Source organism: Peromyscus eremicus, chromosome 14, assembly GCF_949786415.1.
Source record: "Peromyscus eremicus chromosome 14, PerEre_H2_v1, whole genome shotgun sequence".
NCBI lineage: Eukaryota > Metazoa > Chordata > Mammalia > Rodentia > Cricetidae > Peromyscus > Peromyscus eremicus.
In genome coordinates, this window is record NC_081430.1 from 81,839,979 (window position 1) to 81,865,050 (window position 25,072).

Consider the following 25,072-nt stretch of genomic DNA (forward strand, 5'->3'; position numbering starts at 1 on the left):
GAGCATGGAGATTTTGAGTACTGAAATGAGTCTGTACTTGACCCTAGAGACAGTAGGAATGTAAGAATGAATTTATTTACAAGGTGATTATGATTTAAACTAAACCTTATTATAGGACTAGTCTCAGGTTAAAGCAAAAGGGATGGTGGCATTATGCTCCTGATACCATATTCTAAGGGTTCCCTCCCTCCTTCCCTAATAGACAAGATCTTAAGAGTCTTGTTATGCATCTCAGGCTGGCCTTGAACTCATGATCTTCCTATCTCAGCCTCTGGAGTGGCTGGGACTACAGGTGTGCATCATCATACATGACCTACAAGTGCTTTCTCTTTTCTTTCTTTTGTTTTTGTTTTCTCAAGACAGAGTTTCTCTATGTAGCCCTGGATGTCCTGGAACTTGCTTTGTAGATCAGGCTGGCCTGAAAGTGCCTGCCTCTGCATCTCTAGTGCTGGGGGATGGTCTTTCTGTACGCTGTGAATATGTGTTGCTATTATTGGTTAATAAAGAAGCTGTTTTAGCCTATGGCAAGACAGGTTATAGCGGCAGGAAATCCAAGCAAAGATACAGACAGAAGAAAGGCAGAAGAATCAGAGCAGATGCCAGCCCACTGCCCAAGGAGCAACAGGCCAGCAGAGTAATACCAGTCATGTGGCAATACACAGATTAATAAAAATGGGTTAATTTAAAATGGAGAGCGAGCTGGCTATAAGTCTGAGCAATAGACCAAAAAGTTTCTAATTAATATTAAGCCTCTGAATGATTCTTTTAAAAGTGGCTGTGGGACTGCGGGACCAGGGCAGGACAGAGAAAAGTGTCTGGCTACCAATGTTGTAGAATATTATTTTAAAGTGTGTTACTTTTGTTTATGTTGCATTTGTTTAACTCTGTGAAGCTGTGTTACTAAACACCTGATGGTCTAATAAAGAGCTGAATGGCCAATAGTGAGGCAGGAGAAAGGATAGGCAGGGCTGGCAGGCAGAGAAAATAAATAGAAGGAGAACTCTGGGAGAAAAAAAAAAGAGAGATGGAGGAGAGAGAGGAGGAGGAGGAGGACTGACGCAAGGGGCCAGCCACCCAGCTACACAACCAGCAACGGAGTAAGAAAGAAAGACTACAGAAATAGAAAAGGGTAAAAGCCCAGAGGCAAAAGATAGATGGGATAATTTAAAGTTAAGAAAAGCAAGACAGGCGGTGTTGGCGCACACCTTTAATCTCAGCACTCGGGAGGCAGAGCCAGGAGGATCTCTGTGAGTTCGAGGCCAGCCTGGTCTACAGAGCAAGTTCCAGGACAGCCAGAGCTACACAGAGAAACACTGTCTCAAAAACCAAAACAAACAAACAAACAAACAAACAAATAAATAAATAAAGCTAAGAAAAGCTGGCTAGCAACAAGCCAAGCTAAGGCCAGGCTTGCTTGCTTGCTTCCTTCCTTCCTTTCTTTTGCTTCTGCTTCTTCTTTTTTTTTGTTTTTTCGAGACAGGGTTTCTCTGTGTAGCTTTGCACCTTTCCTGGAACTCACTCTGTAGTCCAGGCTAGCCTTGAACTCACAGAGATCTGCCTGCCTCTGCCTCCCGAGTGCTGGGCACATGTGCTTTCTTAAAGGCAATTCAGAATCTGGTTCCAGGTAAGATGGAGAACACTTAGTACACAGACCCTAAGCCTCCTACTAAATGAAACCATAAAATCTGGATAGAGTGCATTGGAGCAGCTATTGAGGTTCTGAAAAGAAAATAGAAGAATCAGAATACTTAACTCGAGGCATCACTAATTTTTAAGTTTAAGTTTACTTTTCCCACTTCCTTCTTTGGAACCTCCAGCTTAAAAAAAATACAGCCAAAGCAGTGAGATGGGGCATGAAGAAACTCTGGTTAAAAAAAAAAAAGTACTCTAGTTCTGACGTGAGGACCAGGAATGGAAACTCCTAAACTCAGAGAGAGCCAAGGAGCTGCAGGAGGAGACAATGAAGCAGCAGAAGTAGCATGACTGAAAACATCTTCATCAGAGTATCCTCTCCGTTGATTCAAAGAAAAGAACCAGAGAATGAGGATGCGACAGAAGAGATCCAAGAAGCAAATAGCTATTCAGGAGCACAAAAGCTTGAGACCCAAGTTCTGGGCTAAACTTGGACTACACAGGTAAGGATCTGCTCCTATAACTGGTATATCAGATTTTCAGAGCTGAACCAATAGAGATTTCCCAGTTCTCATACTCACCACCAATGGGTGATATGCACATCACAGATTTATACAGGCTTTGAAAACTAGACAGATACAATTCTCATATCTAAGTAAGAAAGTCCAAAGTCCTCCAAAATATGGAACTTTTTGAGTATTGACTTGAGATATAGATATGATATATGATATGATATATAGTATGATATGATATAGGATATAAATAGTAACAAAGTCCACACATGGCCTCAGGTGGTAAGTGACAGTCAAAATCAGGTATGCTAAAAATACTATATATAATTACCATTAGGATATATATATAATGCATATATGAAACATAAATGTTTATATTTAGACTTGGGCCCTATCTCTAGGATATCTTACTATGGATATATGCAAATAGTCCAAAGTTTTAAAAAAAATCTGAATAATACTTCTAGTTCCAGGACAGCCAGGACTGTTGCACAAAGAAACCCTGTCTCAAAAAACCAAACCAAACCAAACAAATAAACAAACAAAAACAAAACAAAACAGAAAAGCCCAAAGTCTAACTACTGTAGTTTCTTTTTTGCTTCTGTGATATCTTTACTAGGTTGTATAGTACTTTGTTAATTCCACCAATCTATAAAACTGCCCATGTTTTCTATTTATTTCAATATATCTAAATAAAATAGAAATAATTTTTTTAAAAATATTTTATTTTGGTTTTTCGAGACAGGGTTTCTCTGGAACTCCCTCTATAGACTAAGCTGGCCTGGAACTCACAAGAGAGTCACCTGGTTCTGCCTCCCAAGTGCTGGGATTAAAGGCATGTGCCACCACTGCCTGTCTAGAAATAATTCTCATAGGGTTTTGGAAACAATGGTCCTTAAGACCATGTCTACTCAGTCATTTAGAGAATTTGTCAATTTTAAAAACAGCTCTCTTGCTGGGTGGTGGTCGCGCACGTCTTTAATCCTAGCACTTGGGAGGCAGAAGCAGGTGGATCTCTGTGAGTTCAAGGCCAGCCTGGTCTATAGATCGAGTTCCAGGACAGCCGGGGCCACACAGAGAAATTCTGTCTCAACCAACCCTCCAGAACCCCCAAAAAACAAAACAAAAAATCCAAAACAAACATTCAAACAGCTTTCTCATTTTACTCATGGCTAAGGCCTGTTCAACTTTTATTTTTCTACCTTAGTCAATTTTAATAATGTATATATCTATAACATTCATAGTTCATTACATTTTCAAAATCATCAGTATAAGTTATAAAATGCTTACATAACTTAATTTCTTTGGGCCTGTGGTAGCATCTCCTCACATTCTTATCTCTAATACAGATGTATATGAATTACCTTTATATTCTAGAAATGAATACAACATTTTCTCATCATTTTCATTCTACCATGTAACTCAGTCAATTCAATTGGCCACACGTGACTATTAATGCCAACAATAACAAAGATTTGATAAAAAGCAAAAAACTAAAGTATTTTATATTTGTGCTGACTCTTAGTGGCGTTCTGTTTAGAAACATGAAAACAGAGATCAGCCCTGAGTCTCAGTAGACTGTGAAAGAACATGTCCACTGAAATAAACACCATTTCAAAGGTCTCTTTTCTTCTCTGAGACACTATCTCACTGAAAAACTGCAGCTGACTTATGCTTTAATGGCTAAAATATTTAACACTGGAGCTTCTTTTGTGTATGCCTTTCACAAATTCTCTGAGAAAGGGACTTTTATTCATAAAAATGTGCACTAGAGAAACTACTATGTGGAACTGCACCCTTCATGAATGAAATCATTTTCCCCTTTTTTGAAAAAATTAAAAATTAGAACCCCTGCCCCCACTTGGTCATGTTGTCCATGGGAAGAAGCATGGAGCCTGATGTGAGAGACCACACAGGAGTACTTCCCAGCAGTAGCAAAAAAGCAACATCCATAATCACTCATTGTAACAAACTAGGAAGAATTTCATCATGCATATATAGATATTATTTATATAGCAAATATTGTATGCAAATATATAGAAAACAGTATCAAAGTTTTGTATCTTTAACCCAAGTGTAGTAACAAGTCAAATTAAAATATTCTCATCTTTAAAATCTGGATTATAATTACTTCAGAGTAAGTCATGACACATAATTGTGGAAGTTCAGTACTGGAAAGAATTTCATATATCCAAACCTTTTCTTTTACAAAGTGTCAATAAAGTTAAACTAGTAGAGTCAAAGTCGTATTAACTAGTAAATTGACAAAGCCAAGAACAGAACTCAGGTCTTTTGCTTCCTAGGTCTTTTCCAACTACCAAATACTATCTGTTAAATAAAGTACATGTGAAACTCTCCTGTTGAAATAATGGCTCACAGTTTACTGTTCTTACATGCATTTACTTAATGTTATTCTTCAAAACAAAGTGGCCACCCAGACAGAGCAGCCACCCATTTTGGTGGCCCTACTTATGGCTCAAGCAGGATTTAAGCTCAGTATTTCCCTCACTATTGTCTTGCCATACCTTTCCTAATTAAACTACAGGACTATTGCTAACAGAAGATTAGATACAGGGAAGTTTAAGTTTATAGACGATACATAGATCATAAATGAATAAGGGATAGGAGAATTGGAGTAGCAACATTTTGCAACTCTTTCTGTTGGTGTTGTTTTTCTAGACAGTCTCTGTGTAGAAAAACTGGTTGTCCTGGAACTCTCTATAGACTAGGCTGGCCTCACATAAAACTCTCAACTCTGGCTTTGAACTTAGAGATCTGCCTGCCTCTGCCTCCTGAGTACTGGGATTAAAGGCATGCACCACCACTGCTAGCCCTCTTTTTTTTTTTTTTTTTTTGCGCTCACATGCATGCATCACGGTGCAAGTATAGAAGTCAGAGGACTCTCCTTCCACCATGTAGGTCCTGGAGCTCAAACTCAGGTTGTCAGGCTTGGTGGCAAGTGCCTTAACCTAGTCAGTCACCTTTTTATGCACCTCTTAATGAATCAATAAACCCAGGCAATGATCATCAATGGCTGATGTACCCCAAAATAGTTTGTTATCTGTGGCTGCAGAATTTCTCTCCAGCTCTCCAACTGCTGTGGAATGGTCTGTATGTCAAATTGCTCTGATTGGTCAATAAATAAAACACTGATTGGCCAGTGGCCAGGCAGGAAGTATAGGCGGGACTAACAGAGAGGAGAATTAAGAGAACAGGAAGGTGGAGGGAGAGACTGCCAGCCGCCGCCATGACAAGCAGCATGTGAAGATGCCAGTAAGCCACGAGCCACGTGGCAAGGTATAGATTTATAGAAATAGATTAATTTAAGATGTAAGAACTAGATAGCTAGAAGCCTGAGCCATTAGGCCAAACAGTTTAAATAATATAAGCGTCTGCGTGTTTATTTTGTAAGTGGGCTGTTAGACTGCCCGGACTTGGCGGGAGCTGGAGAGAAATTCTGCAGCCACAGATAACAAACTATTTTGTGTGTTCAGGTAATAGTCCACACTACAAGTGAAGTATTGTGTGGGGGGTGGGTGGGATGTGGGGGATAGATAAAAACTAAATTTGAAGCTGGGCGGTGGTGGCGCATGCCTTTAACCCCAGCACTCGCCTGGTCTACAGAGCGAGATCCAGAACAGGTACCAAAACTACACAGAGAAACCCTGTCTCAAACAAACAAACAAACAAACAAACAAACAAAAAACCCTAACTCTGATAAACATTTGTCTGCCTCTAAAATCAACAATTTAAAATAACTTGTTAAGCAAAATGAGTTCCTGGCATTTTCACTTTAGTAAGGAAATGGAGACTGGAAATCAGGAACTACAAGAGAAACAGGCTCTGCTGAATACACCATGCTCTCAGATGAAACACCTAGAAAGTACACCCTGTAAATGGAAGTAAATGAGAAGTAGACAGAGCCCTGCCCAAGTGATGCTTCACTTTTGTTTGCTTATTTGTTTGGTTTCATTGGTTTTATGAGGCAGGATCTCAGTTCAGGCTATCGCCAAGGAGGACCTTCAATTCCTAAACCTCTTGCCTCCGCCTCTCTCTGTCTTACATGTACTGGGATCACAAGCTTGTGCCAACCATGTCTGGTCAGGCTTACTTTACTAAACTAAAACCTGGCAAAAATATTATAAGAAAGAAATTTTTAACAGGCCCAAATGTCTCAAAACAGTGACATAAACTTTTTGAACAAAATATTAGCACACAGAATTTAGTTGTGCCCTAATAAACTCACCTTGGTTGTGATAAGCATTAATCAAATTAAGATTCCAAGAACGTACAGTTAGTTGACTTTTAGAATACGGTCATGGGCTAGAGAAGTGCTTCAGCAGGTGAAGGTGCCTGCTGTCACGCCTGGCAGTTGTCCTCTGACCTGAACATGCACATCATGGCATTTGTTCACCTACACATATACATTTACATGCGCACATAAAATAAAATTTAAAAATGTAATAAAAAAAAAACAAACAAGCAAACCAGAATTTGGGGCTGGAGAGACACTTCAAAGGTTAAGAGAACTTACTGCTCTTGCAGAGGACCAGGTTCAAGTCCCAGTGTCCACATGGTGGATCACAACCATCTATAATTCTAGTTCCAAGGAAACCAACGTTCTCTTCTATTGGTGCATATACATACACGCAGGCAAAAATGCCTGTATACATAAAATACAAATACTGGGGCTAGAGAGATGGCTCAGCGGTTAAGAGCACTGGCTATTATTCCAGAGGACCTAGTTCAGTTCCCAGCACCCACATGGCAGCTCACAACTGCCTGTAACTCCAAGATCTGACACCCTCACTCAGACATACATGCGGGCAAAACATGGATGCACACACACAAAAAAATTTCTTTCTCGGGGTTGGGGATTTAGCTCAGTGGTAGAGCTCTTGCAAGGCCCTGGGTTTGGTCCTCAGCTCTGGGGGGGGGGGGGGGGGACAAAATAAAATAAAAATTTCTTTCTCTGCAACGAGGCAGCCAACATGCAGATCTTGGTGAAGACCTTGATGGACAAGACCATCATTCCAGGTGGAGCTCAGTGACACCATCAAGAATGTCAAGGCCAAGACCCAAGACAAGGAAGGCATTCTACCTGACCAGCAGAGGCTGATACTTGCCAGCAAGCAGCTGGAAGATGGCTGCACCCTGTCTCACTACAACATCCAGAAAGAGTCCACCCTGCACCTGGTGCTGTGCCTGCGTGGTGGCATCATCGAGCTATCCCTTTGTCAGCTTGCCCAGAAGTACAGTTGTGACAGGATGATCTGCTGCAAGTGCTACACACACCTGCACCCCGACCCCCATGCAGTCAACTGCTGCAAGAAGTATGTCCAATAAAGCTGGGGCCATACTTGGCCATGATCCCAGGACCAAATACAGTTCCTTTCAATTGACTAGAGCAGTTAAAAAAAGAAAGAAAAGAAAAGAAAAAGAAGAGAAAAGAAAAGAAAAGAAAAGAAAAGAAAAGAAAAGAAAAGAAAAGAAAAGAAAAAGAAAAAGAAAAAGAAAAAAGAATATTCAAGTTAATTACTAAAATTAACATCTGAGTTTAGTAAGGTTGCTAGATTTTAGTTAAACATTCGAAAGCTAGATGTGGTAATATATGACTATATGAACACATGGGAGGCAGAGGCAGGAGGACTACTCTAATTTTGGAAACAGCCAGTCAGGGTTGTAGTGTGAAAGGTTGTCTTTTAAAAAACAAAAACAAAACAAAGGGGGAGGGGCCCCCTCTGTACTTATGTAACATTACAAAAACAAAATGAAAATTTAAAGAGATCCCATTCACAACAGCAAAACCGAGTTTATATTCTCCCACTCACAAATAAATATAACCCTCTAACAATCTCCTCCAAAAGAATATATGCTGTTTAACCTTTTAACTACTCAGATTAGCCATCTTAACGGTGTGGGTTGCACACCTGTAATTCCAGCACTTCTGAGGTAGAGACAGGAAGATTGGGAGTTGGAGGTCATCCTCAGTTACAGTAAATTCAAGGCCAGCTGAGACGCTGCCTCAAAATAAGTATCTTGAACCATCCTTTCTTTTTCTTCTTTGTGATACATCACAAATCTAATCCATCAATATATGCTATCAGCTTTCCCTATAAAATATATATACGCGTTTTATAATCGTAGCTGAGTGCTTACGGTGATGGTCTTAAAAACTATCTCCAGAAACTGGAACTGAAGAAAGGGGTCAGTTATCACCGTGTCTATTTCACAAGGACTTCTGCAGTGGCCTCGTAACTACACTCTGCTTTTAATCTTGTAGTTCTATAGCCAACTATAAGCAAAGGACCCAGAGTGAGCCTTCAAGAGCAGCAGTCCCATGATGAGATTTCTCTGCTCAACAATCTTTAATGGTTTCCTATTTTGTCTAAGTAAAAGTCAAAATCCTTAAAATGGAGTTGGGCGTGCTGGTAATAAAGCACTCAAGAGAGTGAGGCAGGAGAATCATGTATTTGGGGTTAGCCTGAGCTGTGTAGCAAGACTCTGTATCCCCCAACTCTCACCCGTTAAGAAGCTCTAGGCAAAGTACTTTTCAGTAGTGTTTAGTGACTGTAATGAGGGCATTTGTAGTAACAGCAACTGAGAAAATTACTTCTAGCTAGTAGACAAGGGCCCAAGAATGAAGAGATGACACTCTATCAGACACCTGTAACACAGAAACAGCTTCCTCAGTTATCTTTTATTAGATTCTAATTCCTCTTTCAATACACATACACACAGTGACTTTTGACAGATGTAACTGCTATGTCAATCACGGGAAGACTGCACATGCTAGACACAATTTTAGCAACATTTATTTCTTCTTTATACACAGAATGAAGTGCAAGTATGGAACTGTGTAAACTAATTCAGAATTTATAAGGAATATTGTATTTGTATCAAAGAATGCAGCTGGGAGGGGTGGTATTATTTGAAAGTACTAAACTACACAATGGACTTTCTACTTACCCACTTTCACGGCTACCTGGTCTACACAATGGCTTCTTTTGCCTCTTAGTACGCCAGGCCTCTCCTGCTAACGAGCACTCCACTTGCTGCCTCCCTGTCTAACTGTTTCCTTAGACACCTGCAATGCTTATTTTCTCAAATGGCATTTCCCCTGCAATGAGGACTTCCCTAACCATCATATTTAAACTCTATCTATCCTCATTTATTCCCTTCATACACAGTTCCTTCCTGGTACATCAGACAGTCTATGTTTGTTCGCTCTCTAACAAACATGAAAACCCTGCAGGGATTTTTTTGTCTGCGCTGTTCATTGCATACCCAGGATCTAGAACATGACCTGTTCTAGGCAGCAGGCAGCAGACATTCAGCAATTATCTGTCAAACTTATCAATGAACCAATGGTTTCAAAGAGAAGAAATTATAGTAAATTCCTTAGATTTACATTAAATTTAATGCCTCATAATACATATTTTTAGAATAAACATAAGATATAGGAGATGGGGCTGGAGAGATGGCTCAGGGGTTAGGAGCACTGGCTGCTCTTCCAGAGGACCCAGGTTCAATTCCCAGCACCCACATGGAAGCTCATTAACTGTCTGTAACTCCCGTTCCAGGAGATCTGACACCTTCACACAAAAGCACATAAAATTAAATAAATTATTTTTTAAAAAGATATAGGAGATTTAATTAATATTTATAGGAGAGATTGTAAACATTAGCGATCTATTAATATGTGAAGAAAATGAAATAAAAACAGCTGATACAAATTTGAAAATACGAGAAAGTGGTTTCATTTTTTATGACGGAATATCAAGAAAAACCACCTAGTATTCATGGAACAAGGAATTAAAATGGAAAAAGAAATTAAAAGTAATCTAATCACAAATGTTGGGTGAAAAAGAGTTTAAAAATTCAGACAGAGAAAAATGCAAGGATAAACCATGATAAATGTGAATAAATTGAGACTGGGTAGAAAATTATATTAGCTAAAGAAATCACAACATTATTACTGGGAGAAGCAAGCAAAAACAATTAGCTCTCACTGGGAGGGAAAAACTGAGAGTGGGGTGCTTTTGCTTTGTTCTCTTTTGGTAGTGTTGAAAATAAACCCTACTCCACTTGTCTCCTCAGTTGTTAAACATATCTCACTGAAAATAACTTAATTCTCCAGGATCTTTAGATGTTTCAGGACTTGTATTCTCATCGCTTAGAAGCGATCTTATCTGGCCAGACATGACGACAGTGCACGATTCTAGGTAATCTCACCTACCTGGGAGGCTGAGGAAGGAGGACATAAGTTGATGCCTCCCAGGGCTACAGGGTAAGCTCAAAGACAGTTGGACAATTTAGTGAGACCCCGTCTCAAATAAGTAAAAGGGCTGGGGATGTAGCTCAGGGCACTTGCCTAGCATAGGCAGCAGTACCCTAGGTTCAGTTCCCAGTACTCCAGTACTCCCAACCCACACCTATGTGTTCTTATTTGTACTAATTCCAGATTATATAGCAGAAATTATTATTATTAATTAAAACTTTTTTTTTGTTTTTCAAAACAGGGTTTCTCCGAGTAGCCCTGGCTGTCTTGGAATTCATTCTACAGACCAGGCTGGCCTCAAACTCAGAGATCCACCTGCCTTGCCTCCTGAGTGCTGGGATACCACCAGCCAGAAATTCTTATTTAAATAATTTAAATACAAAAAGGAAAATCACTAACTGCAACATATTTTTCTCATTTATTTCCATCACTGAAGCAGATTATGGAGATTAATTTTTGGAAGACTTTTTTTTTTTTTTTAAAGATTTATTTATTTATTATGTATACAGCACGTATGACTGCAGGCAGGAAGAGGGCACCAGATCTCATTACAGATGGTTGTGAGCCACCATGTGGTTGCTGGGAATTGAACTCAGGACCTCTGGAAGAACAGTCAGTGCGCTTACCCTGTGAGCCATCTCTCCTGCCCCGGAAGACATTTTCAATTGCCCTGATTCATGGGATTTCACATCCTATGCGCTATCATGGAGAATTCCTCACTCCCCACCCCAGCCCCCTGACAGAGAATCATAGACATTTGATTTTACCTTAACTGGGAAGCTACACTTTCCAGTTCGGACTCCTTCTTCATCTGTCTGCCACTGATGTGGACGACTGGCCTCCGGGACATAAACATCTTTCTTTCTCCTAAAACTTTGCCGTAGTTTGTTCATGTTAACTTTTACAACCTGCAGACACAGTAAAGAGGTGCAAACAGTTATCATCTTCTACATAAACTTCGGATCACCATCTTAGTACAAAACTCATCCCAAACCCCAAAGTCCCATGTGAAGGTATGGCTTAAAGGAAAAGCGGCCATTAGTACACGTCCTTTGAGAGGCATTAAGTTTAATCAGAACTATCATTTTAAAGACAACCACAGTCCCCTCTAACCACACTGCCCCCGCAACAATGTCTGATGCCTGTGTCATCTTTTCAAATGCTGGGATTATGGGTGTGTAGCACTGTGCCTCAGTTCATGTGGCACCAAGGATTGAACCTAAGATTTTGTGCATGCTGGCACACATTTTGCCAACTGAGCTACAGGCCCGACTCTTCACTCTTTCTTTCTGTGGCCTTATCTACTGATGTTACTTACCTCTGTAGTATCTTTTCCCTGTCTCTTGTCCCACTACTCCTTCATTCTCATAGTCTATCCTACCCTTTCATCTGTAGTTATATTACTGGCAGACAAGAGAAAGACACTAGTGTTCCCGATCTGAAGGACATTTGACAATAGCCAGGACAGCACACACTGCTGGAGTGAACAGAAATGCCTCCCCGTCTGGTTTGCAGGGCAAGGGACTGAAAGCACAGCCCTGTACACACCAGGCGAGCACTCCGTCTCTGAGCCCCTTAGTCACTTTTTTCTTGTTTTACTCTGATCACTTCTCATGCCTCCTGATGAGGATGGAACTCACAGGCAACTAGAATACAAACTCCACAAGGACAGGATTCTATCACACTCCCTGTTTACTCCCTGGCTTCCTGGAGCTGGCAGGCAGAGTAGCTGCTCACGTCTAAGTACTTCTGATTAATAAATGATGCACACCCGAGGTTCTGTCACTATCTAGGTTATGTACCGGGGCACCTCAGCACAACTCAAAGAACCTTGTAAGTTTTACAATGAGACAGACCTGAGCTGGAATGCTATGCTGTCACTGCTGGTGGTGTGACTGAAGCAAGTAAATTAAATTTTCTAATCCTTAGTTTATATTGCTATAAGATATGGTAATAACTGTTACCTTGCAGGATCATTGTGAAGTTCAGAAATAATGTTAAGTAAAATGGCTAAATGTTTTAAGAGGGACTCATTATGTTTCTAGGGCTGGCCTTGAACTCTTGATCCTCTTTCCTAAGCCTCTTGGGTAGCTAAGGCTACAGGCCTGAATGTGGCCAGCATCCAATTCTACTATTCTGACTGAGACAGTTTTGTTTAACGTCTTGCAAAAGGCCATTACTGAGACTGCTTCAAATAAAGGCCCACTTCATTCTAATCTGTTCCGATTACTGTCAGCTTCTAAAACATCAATCTGACCATGCAATCACTCTACTTTAAAGTCCTCCAATTGCCTCACATCACCTTCAAGACTAAGTCCAAATGCTCAGCACGGCAACCACAGTCTTTGTCTTACGTCTTCTCTTACCAGCCCCCATGCTCTTACCAGCATTTGCATGCTAAGTTCCAGCTACACTAAGCTACTTACAGTCTTCTACAGCCAGTCCTTTTTCCGTGCCTCTGTCTGCACAGAGAAAAAATACTTCAGTTTGAGTTAGCTCAAGAGAAGCTAACATTTAACAAAAAAATCATTATTTTTCTGACAAGCCCTTACCCTGCCTTGGCTAGGTCCTTCTACATTCATATGGCTCCATTAAAGCTTTTGCTGACTTCTATGACTGTACTCATTAGACCCTGGAGCAATTGTCATTTCCTTAACAGCAGGCTGTATCATCCTAATCCGGTCCAGTCACGTGTGGCATACTATAAATTGGGAGAAACAACAAAGAGCCCTCGCTCCTAGCAGAGACTATTCAGTGAGTAGGATGGCGCTGTACAACGCCCAGAGAATCATCAGTGCTGGGAAGACTACAGATGTCACAGCCCATCGACACATCAGGACCCCCACCTCTGTCTAACCTGGGGCACTAGCAGAGCAGAGTCTCTTTACTTCCCAGGCAGACGTCCTGTTGTAGCATTCTGCTTGCTGAATAACAGAATGAAAATGTCAAAAAAAATTGGGGTTTAAATATTGAATCACTTTTGGTATTCAAATGATTTGCTATCTGTATTTCTGCCATGGTTCTTGAGTTATGCTTTAACTAACCATAGGATTTGCAGTAGAAAGGCCCAGCAGCCACTGCTTGTCTAGGAGGAAACGTTAAGGAAGATCTGGAAGACTGGACACAACTCTTAGGAAAGGCTTCAAGTGCCTGTCACAACTTCAGAGAAGATCCATTTCATCTGATTTCCATGTAAAAGTTTAAGGAAAAGGTTCCATAGGTAGGGCAATTTGGAAAAGCAGTGACAAAAGAGTTCTAAAATAAATTTAAAAAGTAAAAAATATGTAATTATGATATCTTGCTCACTATTTTTTTTTCTTGGTTTTGGTTTTTTTGAGACAGGATTTCTCTGTGTAGCCCCGACTGTCCTGGAACTCACTCTGTAAACCAGGCTGGCCTCGAACTCAGAGATCCACTTGCCTTTGCCTCTTGTGTGCTGGAATTAAAGGTGTGCGCCACCACCGCCCGACTGCTTGCTACTTCTTTTTTGTTTGTTTGTTTGTTTGTTTGAGACAGGGTTTCTCTGTGTAGTTTTGGTGCCTGTCCTGGATCTCGCTCTGTAGACCAGGCTGGCCTCGAACTCACAGAGATCCACCTGGCTCTGTCTCCTGAGTGCTGGGATTAAAGGCCTGTGCCACCACTGGCCAGCTGCTTGCTACTTCTTAGTGAACAACTACCACTAGCCTGAAGACATCCATCCTAGCTGAACATAGGTGACAGATTAAAAAAAAAAATTTTTTTTCCGGAGGTGAGGACCAAACCCAGGGCCTTGCACTTGCTAGGCAAGCGCTCTACCACTGAGCTAAATCCCCAACCCCTGACAGATAAATTTTTAAGTATAAGAATTGAGAATTATTTTTGTCCTATAGGCCGATTTTTTAAAAAGCTCCATTATACTACAATTTCCAAAGGTAACTAAATACAATTTAATTGTCAAAGTGTGTGTGTGTGTGTGTGTGTGTGTGTGTGTGTGTGTGTGTGTGTTATCGGCATGTGGGTGCCTCAGGTCATTAGGCTTGGTGGCAAGTGCCTTCACCCAGGAAGCTGTACCTCTGTCCTTAGAAAAACTTTTATCTCTTTTATATACTTGTTTCCTCCCTAGACCCCTCTCTTCCTCAGTATTCCTCTAGTTAATTTCTTCATCAATCTGTTGACTCTTGAGGGCTTCTACTGTCTCCAATCATTAAAGGTATTCCCTAAACAGCATGGTTCCACTGTACTCTCTCATTTATACTATCATTCTTTAACAAGCCATTACCCCTATGTATGATTTTTCTCCATCTGTGCTTTTAATTCAAATGTATGATGTTGTTTCACATATACTTAAATCATCCCCTTTTACCTCTCATTCCTACACCTCCTCTTCACCTCAATTATGTGGTTCAATAAAAACTAAAAGGCAGAGGCAGGATTGTATTTCTGAGTTTGAGGCCAGCCTGGTCTACAGAGCAAGTTCCAGGACAGCCAAGGCTACACAAAGAGACCCTGTCTCTAAAAAAACAAAAAACAAGCAAACAAACAAACATCCCAAAACCTGAAAGCTTATTGTGTGTTGATCTAGTTAAAGCTAGTGGTTACAGGCTCCTCCCTCTTCCAGAGACAGCCGCATCTTTCTGTGCAGTGCCAGCCTCGTTCCTGAGACACGATGGTGAAGGTTGGAGTGAACGGATTTGGCCGAATTGGACGCCTGGTTGCCAGGGCTGCCTTCCAGACTGGCAAAGTTGATATTGTTGCCATCAATGATCCCTTCATTGACCTCAACTACATGGTCTACATGTTCCAGTATGACTCTACCCATGGCAAGTTCAACGGCACAGTCAAGGCTGAGAACGGGAAGCTGGTCATCAACGGGAAGGCCATCACCATCTTCCAGGAGTGAGATCCCGCCAACATCAAGTGGGGTGAGGCTGGTGCCGAGTATGTTGTGGAGTCCACTGGTGTCTTCACCATCATGGAGAAGGCTGGGGCCCACTTGAAGGGCGAGGGCCAAAAGGGTCATCATCTCCGCCCCTTCTGCTGACGCCCCCATGTTTGTGATGGGTGTGAACCATGAGAAGTACGACAATTCACTCAAGATTATCAGCAATGCTTCCTGCACCACCAACTGCTTAGCCCCCCTGGCCAAGGTCATCCATGACAACTTTGGCATTGTGGAAGGACTCATGACCACAGTCCACGCCATCATTGCCACCCAGAAAACCGTGGATGGCCCCTCTGGGAAGCTGTGGCGTGATGGCCGTGGGGCAACCCAGAACATCATCCCTGCATCCACCGGTGCCGCCAAGGCTGTGGGTAAGGTCATCCCAGAGCTGAATGGGAAGCTCACAGGCATGGCCTTCCGTGTTCCTACCCCCAATGTGTCTGTCGTGGATCTGACATGCCGCCTGCAGAAACCTGCCAAGTATGACGACATCAAGAAGGTGGTGAAGCAGGCATCGGAGGGCCCACTAAAGGGCATCCTGGGCTACACTGAGGACCAGGTTGTATCCTGCGACTTCAACAGTGACCCCCCACTCTTCCACCTTCGATGCTGGGGCTGGCATTGCTCTCAATGACAACTTTGTGAAGCTCATTTCCTGGTACGACAATGAATTTGGCTACAGCAACAGGGTGGTGGACCTCATGGCCTACATAGCCTCCAAGGAGTAAGAAGCCCACCCTGGACCACCCACCCCAGCAAGGACAGCAAGAGAGACCCTCGGCTGCTGAGCAGTTCCTGTCCCATCTCAGTCCCCGATACTGAGCATCTCCCTCACAGTTTCCATCCCAGACCCCCAGAACAACAGGAGGGGCTTAGGGAGCCCTACTCTCTTGAACACCATCAATAAAGTTCACTGCACCCATAAAAAAAAAAAAAAGCTAGTGGTTACAGAAATTAATAAGACTACTTCCATGGCTTTAGGTGGCTCTCTATAGTAGTAATAATATAGAAACCCTGAAACATATTATTTCCTATAAGCAGTCACGGTCTGAGTTAAGTTTCAAGGAACCAAAATTAGTGACAGATGGTGGGGTAGAGGAATAGAAAGTATTCCAAGTAGAAGCAACTACATCAACAAAAGTAGAGATGTGGAAAGTCTAATGCTGGTGGCAGCACACAGTAAGAGGAGTGGCAGAGATAAGGCCAGAGAATCTCAAAGGAGTGAGGCTTTATGGAAAATCAGAAGCTGTCTAAAGAGCTTAAACCATGACTGGCATGGTCAGACTTGCAATTTGGTTTAATTACTCTGATAATAATATGGAGAAACAAACCCAAAGGGGAAGACTTACAGACAAGCTATGAAGAGAACTAAACTAGGGACTGGAGGTGGCCTTGGTGGGGACAAGGGAACTGAAGAGAAGTACAGGAAAGCAGCAGTAAGAACTGAGTTAAGGGCACACAAACTGAGGGGAAGGGATGGGGGTGGCGGGCGAGATAATAAACCTGTTAAACAGTGGTTTTCAAAATTTAGGTCACGACCCCTTGGGGATCAAATATCAGATATCTTGCATATCAGATATTAACATTAAGGTTGGGGGTTACTACAACACAAGGAACTATATTAAAGGGTCACGGTATTAGGGAGGTTGAGAACCACTGTGTTAAACCCTTAATTAGTCTCACTGATTCCAGAAATCCTGGTGAACTAACTATCTAGACAACTAGGTCCTACATTAGGGCAAACAGCTTTCATACCAGGACAAGGGAAAAGACTCCCTTCTTGCTGGGCCCACCATTCTAAGTGTGTCACACACTTGATTTCACCCCAACCAGCTCAGGACCTTGAAGGACTTGTCTAAACCAAAGCAAGGTACAGTGATTGGCCTGTAATTCCAGTGCTTGGACTGAAAGTAAAACAAACAAGATGTATGTCTAGATTCCATTCCTGGAGTATTAAAACACGATCATTTAATTTCTCTCTTTCAACACACTGTGGCAGGGGTAAAGCCATGGTGCCTATGTGGAGGCCAGAAGACAACTTGGAGGCTCATCCTTCCTCCACAGAAGTGAATCAGGGCGTGAACTCAGATCACCAGGGGCAGTGGTAAGCACCTTTACACGCTGGGCAATCTCACCACTCCTGAAATTTAATTTCTGAATCTGGAGGGGGGTTACAACAAGTTCAAGGCCAGCATGGACCACCTAGTGAGAACTTATCTCAGAAGATGCCTGGGGTTTACTGGCTGGGCAAGCCTAGCATACTCAGTTAGCTCCTGGATCAGTGAGAAGCTTTAACTCAAAAAATAAGATGGAGAGCAATTAGGAAAAACTCTTCTCTCATGCGTGGTCTCACGTGGTCTCATATCCTCACAAACAAGCATACACACATACACCACAAACATACACATAGCAAAATCAAACAGAACCCACTGAATCGACAGCTTAAAAACAAAACAAAAACCCCTATACTCTTTTTAGACAGTGTTTTTCTCTGTGTAGCCTTGGCTGTCCTAGAACAAATTCTGTAGACCAGCCTGGCCTTGAACTCACAGAGATTCACCCGCCTTTGCCTCCTGAGTACTGGGACTAAAGGTGTGTGCCACCATTGCCTGGTTAAATACTCTTTCTTAACTTCCCCTAATAACCAATAATCTGTCAAAGAGGTGCTCTCTCTTGATGCAATAAATCAAGTGAATTCATCTTTTGACCAACAGGAGTCTCTTGGTAGGGAAAGTTGTCTACAAGAATTGAGAAAGACTATTTTAGGTCTTAGAAAACTACATAGAAAAAGATGAGCAGACTACAACTGGATGTGGTTTCACACGCCTTTAATCCCAGAGCTCAGGAGGCAGAGGCAGGCAGATCTCTGAACCTGGTCTACACAGCGAGTTCCAGGACAGCAGGGCTACACAGAGAAACCCTGTCTGGAAAAACAACAAAACAGGTAAGAGAATAAAGAGGGGATCAGAAGTGCCTAGGGCCATGTGAAGTTTTAAATTATAAAACAGACATTTGTGCTGGGGGTGTAGCTCGGTGGTAGAGTACTTACCTAGCACTACAAAGCCCTGGGTTTGATTTCAGCACAAGTAAACAAATTACATTTGAGCAAAGAATTGAGGGAGGCAAAAAGTTAGGCATGGCAGTCAGGTAAAAAGTAAATAATGTAGTGTTCTAAGTTAGTAAGCTTGCCTACGGTATCCGTGAACCTGTCCTCCAGACACATTCACTGGTACACTGACGTCAGAAATAAACCATGGGGGTTTGTTCTCATTTGAAAGTTTTCACAGTATCCCAGCACAAAATCCTTTGACAATCAGGTCTGTGACTCTTATTTCCCTACCACCTCTATCACTTCATGAGAGAACGGTATCCACTGTTTATGCTAGGATTTAAGAGGTCCATCCTCACCTTTATACTTCCTAAAGTTGAGATACTTGTTTGGAGGGTTTGAAGGTGAGTTGAAATTAGTACAGAAGCTCAACACCAAACTCAAAAATCAAACTTTAGGATCCACAATAATTCTGAACACAGTCAGAATGAACTCTGAATGCATTCTTCTGTTGTTTCACTTTTTTTTTTAAAGATTTATTTATTTATTACGTATACAGTGTTCTGTCTGCATGTATACCTGCAGGCCAGAAGAGGGCGCCAGATCTCATTACAGATGGTTGTGAGCCACCATGTGGTTGCTGGGAATTGAACTCAGGACCTCTGGAAGAGCAGCCAGTGCTCTTAACCGCTGTGCCAGCTCTCCAGCCCTGTTGTTTCACTTTTACCTTACTCATTCACACAACCGATTCAAACAGGAAATCCTACAAATATCAATTAGAAGTCAGCTGAATTTTTATATTTTTCATGGTAAATAGCTGTATACTTGACAATAATTTCTGAACATTCCTAAGTTTATGTGCCTATGTGGCAAATTATACTCAAAATCTTGGGATTGTGCATACATGCACCATGCATGGTATATGTATGCACATGCACACAACTACGTCCATGCCATAATCCATTCTCCAAAGAAAGGAATAAAATAAAAACAAGAAATAATAAACACCACTAGTCACTGTATAAATAGTATTACAAAAGGCATTTCATGTGCAAGTTTACAGATTGGCAAGACGAAATTGTCTCAAAATATCAGATGCTCCATGTTTAGGAAGAGACTAACTGAAAAGCAGTTCCAAAGAACTCTATAAAACATAAGCAGGGGCTGGAGAGATGGCTCAGAGGTTAAGAGCACTGACTACTCTTCCAGAGGTCCTGAGTTCAATTCCCAGCAACCACATGGTGGCTCACAACCATCTGTAATGAGATCTGGTGCCCTCTTCTGACCTGTAGTCATACATGCTGTATACAAAATAAATAAATAAATCTTTAAAAAAAAATAAGCAGAGTGACAAGTAACACTCCAAGGAAAAGAAAACTTTAAAAATGAATGTTCTACTGTAAAAAAAAGACTCAATGAGTAAACAAAGCTTTACTGACTAGGTTCACCAACTAAGGAGGTTTTGGTTCCTAAAACAATCTTCTACAGCCAGTTTGTCACAGGACACCACTAGCCATGGCCTCAGACAAACAAAACTTCTCTAACAGAAAATGATGAACCATATGCCTCATATACACAAGCTATAAAATAGAAACAGAGCTGGGAAAACATATCAAAACTAAAGAGGTGAGGAATTAATGCACTAAAGGTATAACCTAACCATGGAACAGCAGCCAGGAAGGTGAGACAGGAGGATCAGGAGTTTAAAGTGTCTTACGCACTGAGACCCTGACTCAAAACAGAAACCAACTATTCCAGCAATGGCAGAACTTCAATGTACAGATGTATGGAATCGGCTTTGAATCTGCAGTTATTCTGATATTTAAAAAAAGAGGCACTTATGAGGCCCCATGTCTGAGGAGCTACAGAAGTTAATGGCTGCTGGGAGAGGGCGTCACATTCCTCAGTAATATGGCCACTAGTAAGCTGCCCTTGCTCAAATAAATAGTCTACCATCCAGCCTGACCCAGGTAACCCTGATTAGATGAAGTGGGCCACCAAACACAAACAAAGACATAAAAGTAGGAGGAAACCTTGTTGGGAACAACAACAGGTTTGGTGGAAGGGAGAAGGGAACAAGAGAGGATAATGGGTAGGGGGAGGGAGCTATGATCAAAGAACATCACATACGCATGAAATTATGAAATGGTTTTCATTAAAGTGTTAATGAAACATTTTAATGAAAGCTATTGTTCAGGAACTCTGTAATTATATAAGACTACTTTTCTACCTTGATAATTCACACTGCAGTGGATTACTGAGGGATACGGTAAAAGCCTCATGTTTCAAAAGCACTACTTTCGGGTTCAAGGACTAAATGTTATACATGCCAAACAAGGCACGAGTTCTAACGAAAGAATTTGCTCTCATCAGAAAAAGGAAGGAAGAGCCACCCACCTAAGATGAACTGGGAGCCACTACATGCTGGTGGCCATCAGTGGCTATAGGTTTCTGCTATCACAATCCTTACTGGACCCCAGGCAGCCCTGCCGCCACTTCCGCCCGCTTCCCTAATGTCGCAAGCGTACATCCAAGGAAAGTCTCTCGAGTAGCCTTTCTTTGCCTACTTGAGTAGTGCAGCCTGGGCTGGTAACACGAAGAAAAGCACAGCGGACAGTGCAGTGGCAGCAAGGACAGGAACAGCAGGGGGACAACAGCCATGATAGCCGAGCAGTCAGCAGGTCAGCTGCAGAGGGGGTGGGGCTTCAAGTCCTGCCGCTGACCGTGGTGGAGATGGTGAAAGATGGGCAGTAACTGCCTCCTTGGCAGTGGCATCAGTGACAATGGCCATAGCAAGAAGAGGCAGCTGAACAGTGCAAGAGAGTGAACAGGGCAAGATGAGGAGAGAAAATGACAGCAGAACAAAGTTAAAGACCAGGAAGGGCCAGAGAAGTCAAACTGTAGGCCCTGCTCTCCAGAAGATGAAAAGCTGTCAAATGTTGAAATCCCAGTACACAGGCCTGTCTGGAAGCGGCGACACCAGTTGTTGCCCAGGGCCTAGAGAGGAACTCTCACACCTGCAGACCTAAGAGCCTCTTGACTAGCAGCACGTGAGCCAGGAACACTAACTAGACAGTAGTAGCACTGCCCTAGTGTGCCTGCTGCCACCACTTGCTACTCAACCCCAAGGGCTGCAGCAAAGGCTGTCAAAGGCTGTGCTTGAAGAGGTCCTCCTGGCCTACCCTAGATTTCTGGTACCAGCAAAGCACTTGACTTCCATGTACGAGGCCCGGCTTCAATTCCTAACACTTCAAAAACTCCCAAAGCAACCAAACATGGTTCTTCTTGTAGTTACAAAACCATGTTTTAAAAACTTCTATTATTATTACTAGCGTGTTCATGTATCTGACGTATGTGTGACTGCTGGTCTACAAGTGCCCGAGCACACCATGTGGAGGTCAGATGGTAACTTCAGGGAGTCAGCTCCACTGGGGGTTCCAGGGATCAAACTCAGGTTATCAGGCTTGCACAGTGAATGCTTTTACCTGCTGAGCCATCTTGCAAGCCCTAATTTTTTTTTTAATTGGGAAAACAATCAGTGAATTGAATTTATGATTCATGAACATGTGTCTTAAGTCATGTTAACATTTTATAGATTAAAAAATACATACGTAAATGGTCAAAGCTGGACACTGTAGTACTAGCACACCTGTAAGGCTGAGGTAGGAGGATCATGAGTTCAAAGCCAGCCTAGGCTAAACAGGGAGACCTAACCAAAAAAAAGATATGGCCATCACCCTTAAGTCCACAACACACATTCACATATGATTTCATTAGGAACATACTCAAGAACTTACCTTTACTTTAAAAATAAAATTTAATTGTGTTCTGATATAGTAAAAACTGATTTAGCAAGGAACATCTTGGTGAGAAAGGGCCGAGTTCCTGAGAATGATAACGTACTTTTTCCACTGGCTCTCTTCCCCTAAGCATCTGTCAAGTGTAGGAAGAGGAAAAGGTGCTGAAATCTGGAGAGGCAGACTAGAATAAAAATATGCTTGGTTCCAAGAATGAGAAGTGAGAAGAGGGAGAAGAGAAGGAGAGGCAGCGTGGCAGGCAGGAGGGAAAGTGGAAAGCAGGAGGAGGGAGGGAGAGAACGGCAGGGCGGAGGAGGAGAGGGCAGGACCGCAAATGTTTGTAAGCTGGGAAGTACTTTACACACCTCATCGTTTAGCTTTTTCAACCCTCTCGAATCGTGGTCTTCCCTTTCTTACACTCCTACTCCCTAATCTAAGCTATCAACAAACACTTCTAAAACAGAACTCACATCTGTCCACTGCTCTGTCTCCCGAACCACCACAGCCCAATACAACTTATCTAGGCTACCGTAAAGTGCAAACTAGGATTTATTTCTATTGTTCCTCTCTGATCAGCCATGTACGCGGTAGCCAGAGCTTTATGTTTACGGACTGACTTATTATAGAAGTCTGTTTTATCTTTCCAACATGGGGGTCCCAAGGACTGAATTCAAGTCACCACTTGGTGGCAGGTGACCTTACCTGCTGAGCCATCTCAAGCCCCCAGAATAATCTTTTAAAAATAGATTATGGCACTGTGTAAGCGTCCCATTGGCTTCCTAAGTGTATTTTCAAGTCAAGTTCAAACTCAGCATTTAGTGCCTCCGCTCCAAACAGCATCCAGACACAAATGCTCAGCAAATGCTCACATACTGAGTAGTGCCTCTGCCTGACTCTTAGCTTCAAGTGGCCCTCTCTGTAAGGAACTCATTATGATTCTTTCATTTCCTGAAGCTATTTCCAGGTGAAGCCTGTTGTTTCTTTCTCCTGAAATGTTTTTCTTCTAGACTCCTCAAGGGCATATTTCTTCCTCATACTTCAAGTTTCACCTTCAATGTTATCTCATTGATGAGATCTTTTTTTTACTTTCTAAACACTTTTCTCTATAATTCATTTTTAAAAAGATTTATCTATTTTAAATTTTTTTGATTTGTAATTTTTTCTGTATATGAGTGCCTTGCTTGCATGTATGTATGCATACCCACTACATGCACACTTGGCTCCCACAGAAGCCAGAAGACGGCATCAGATTCTCCTGGAACTGGGGTTACAGATCGTTGTGAATCTCCATCTGGATATTGGAAACTAAACCCAGGTCCTCTGCAAGAGCAGCAAGTATATTTAATCACGGAGTCACCTCTCCTGCCCTCTTTAATTCTTTAAAAAAAAAAAGAAACAAATGGGTTATCTCTAATATGTATCTCTGGCTATCCTGGAACTTGCTATGTAGACCAGGCTGGCCTCACAGAGATCCACCTGCTTCTGTTTCCCAGGTGCTGGGATTAAAAGCGTGGCCCTCCACTCAACTCTTCTTTATTATACAACTCTTCATTTCTTTCACAGTAAATTGTAATTACTTACTTTTTTGTTTCATTGATTTAACTTGTCCTTGAATATTTTCAGATGCTTCAACATTCAATAATAAGTTCCCTAACTTGTTTTAAAAGCATCTTCTTTTGCCCCAAATAATCTTAGCTAAAGAATATTTAAATTCTCTCACCAAGAAGCTGAATGTCGCTAACATACTGTTATAGTCTGCACTATGATTCATCAGACCTACATGCTTCCCTTAATTGCTAACACCTTTTGGCCAACAAAGTACTGTGCTAGGTAATGGAAGAAGCGCAAGGATAAGAAAATTAAATTATAACCTCAGGCAGGGGGTATGATGTTAGTCTAGCATGGGTAAAGCAGGGCTTGATTTCAGCACCACAATGTGTATGCGTACACATATATTTCATCCTTTAAAGGTTTTGAATGTGACAAGAAAGGGGTATTTCAAGTAGGATGAGGTCAAGAACCATACCGTACTGTCTATGTAAAAATGCATGTTTTATCAAGGAGGTAGTGGTAGGAATTGGTAATGCAGCCAGCCCTCATTTTCAGGCAGTTTGTCAAGTTACAGAGCCAAGAGAAATAGTAATCTATGCCGTGGGGGAACCAGTAGTCACCTCCAACAACACTGAGGTTTTACAGCGAACAACCTAATTGGTGAGCTTAAGGAACTAAAATCTAAAAAGCCCTGCCTCATCAAAACACTGGCTGAACACTCTCTTCTTTTTACTTGCTGGTTCCTTACCCCCCACATGGAACTTTTGGTGGGCTTTCCTGAGACTGTACACGCCTGCTCATCTGATCAGAATTCCCCACTTACATATAAATTAACTATCCAGATTCATCCTGGCCTAATACCTAATTTGCATACTGATAGGACCAAATTGGCCCGTTCCCAGGACACAAACATTCTCTGCTCCAAAACCATTATTTGGCAACTCATTAGAGAGCTGTTTCTGTCCTTCCAATAAACTCTGCTGCTTGCCCTTCTTGTACTGTCCTCGCTCTTCATTCTTCTTCATCGTGAAACAGAAAACTTGGCTCTGACTCAAGAAACCAGTAACACTAGATACCGTCATCTGCAAGATGTACCATTATTTTATATTCCACTAAAGAAAAATGCTGCTGAAAGTATTAATAAATGTTCATTAATTATGAAAAAATGTTAAAAATGAATGAGAGATGCTCCCTAGTTTCAGAGATGTTAAAGTTTGTGAGGAAGGAGGGAAAAAAAGGTGGATTGGGAGGAAAAGTAGAGACAAAAGAAAAAGAAAATTACCATTCTATCAATAACACTAACTGAGTTCTCCAGAAACCATAGGACAT

At 41.8% G+C, this 25,072-nt stretch overlaps 1 protein-coding gene and 2 pseudogenes across 1 annotated transcript in view; 2 read left to right on the forward strand and 1 right to left on the reverse strand.

Moving 5' to 3' along the window:
- Numb (NUMB endocytic adaptor protein) overlaps positions 1 to 25,072 on the reverse strand; it is a 112,287-nt gene that overhangs the window by 38,038 nt on the left and 49,177 nt on the right. The window contains exon 3 of the mRNA XM_059279629.1: positions 11,193 to 11,333. Coding sequence (XP_059135612.1) covers positions 11,193 to 11,318 — 126 coding nt within the window. The 5' untranslated portion in view covers positions 11,319 to 11,333. The remainder of the gene's footprint in view (positions 1 to 11,192; positions 11,334 to 25,072) is intronic.
- On the forward strand, positions 7,136 to 7,490 carry LOC131924546 (uncharacterized; annotated as a pseudogene).
- Positions 15,015 to 16,262, forward strand: LOC131924354 (glyceraldehyde-3-phosphate dehydrogenase-like; annotated as a pseudogene).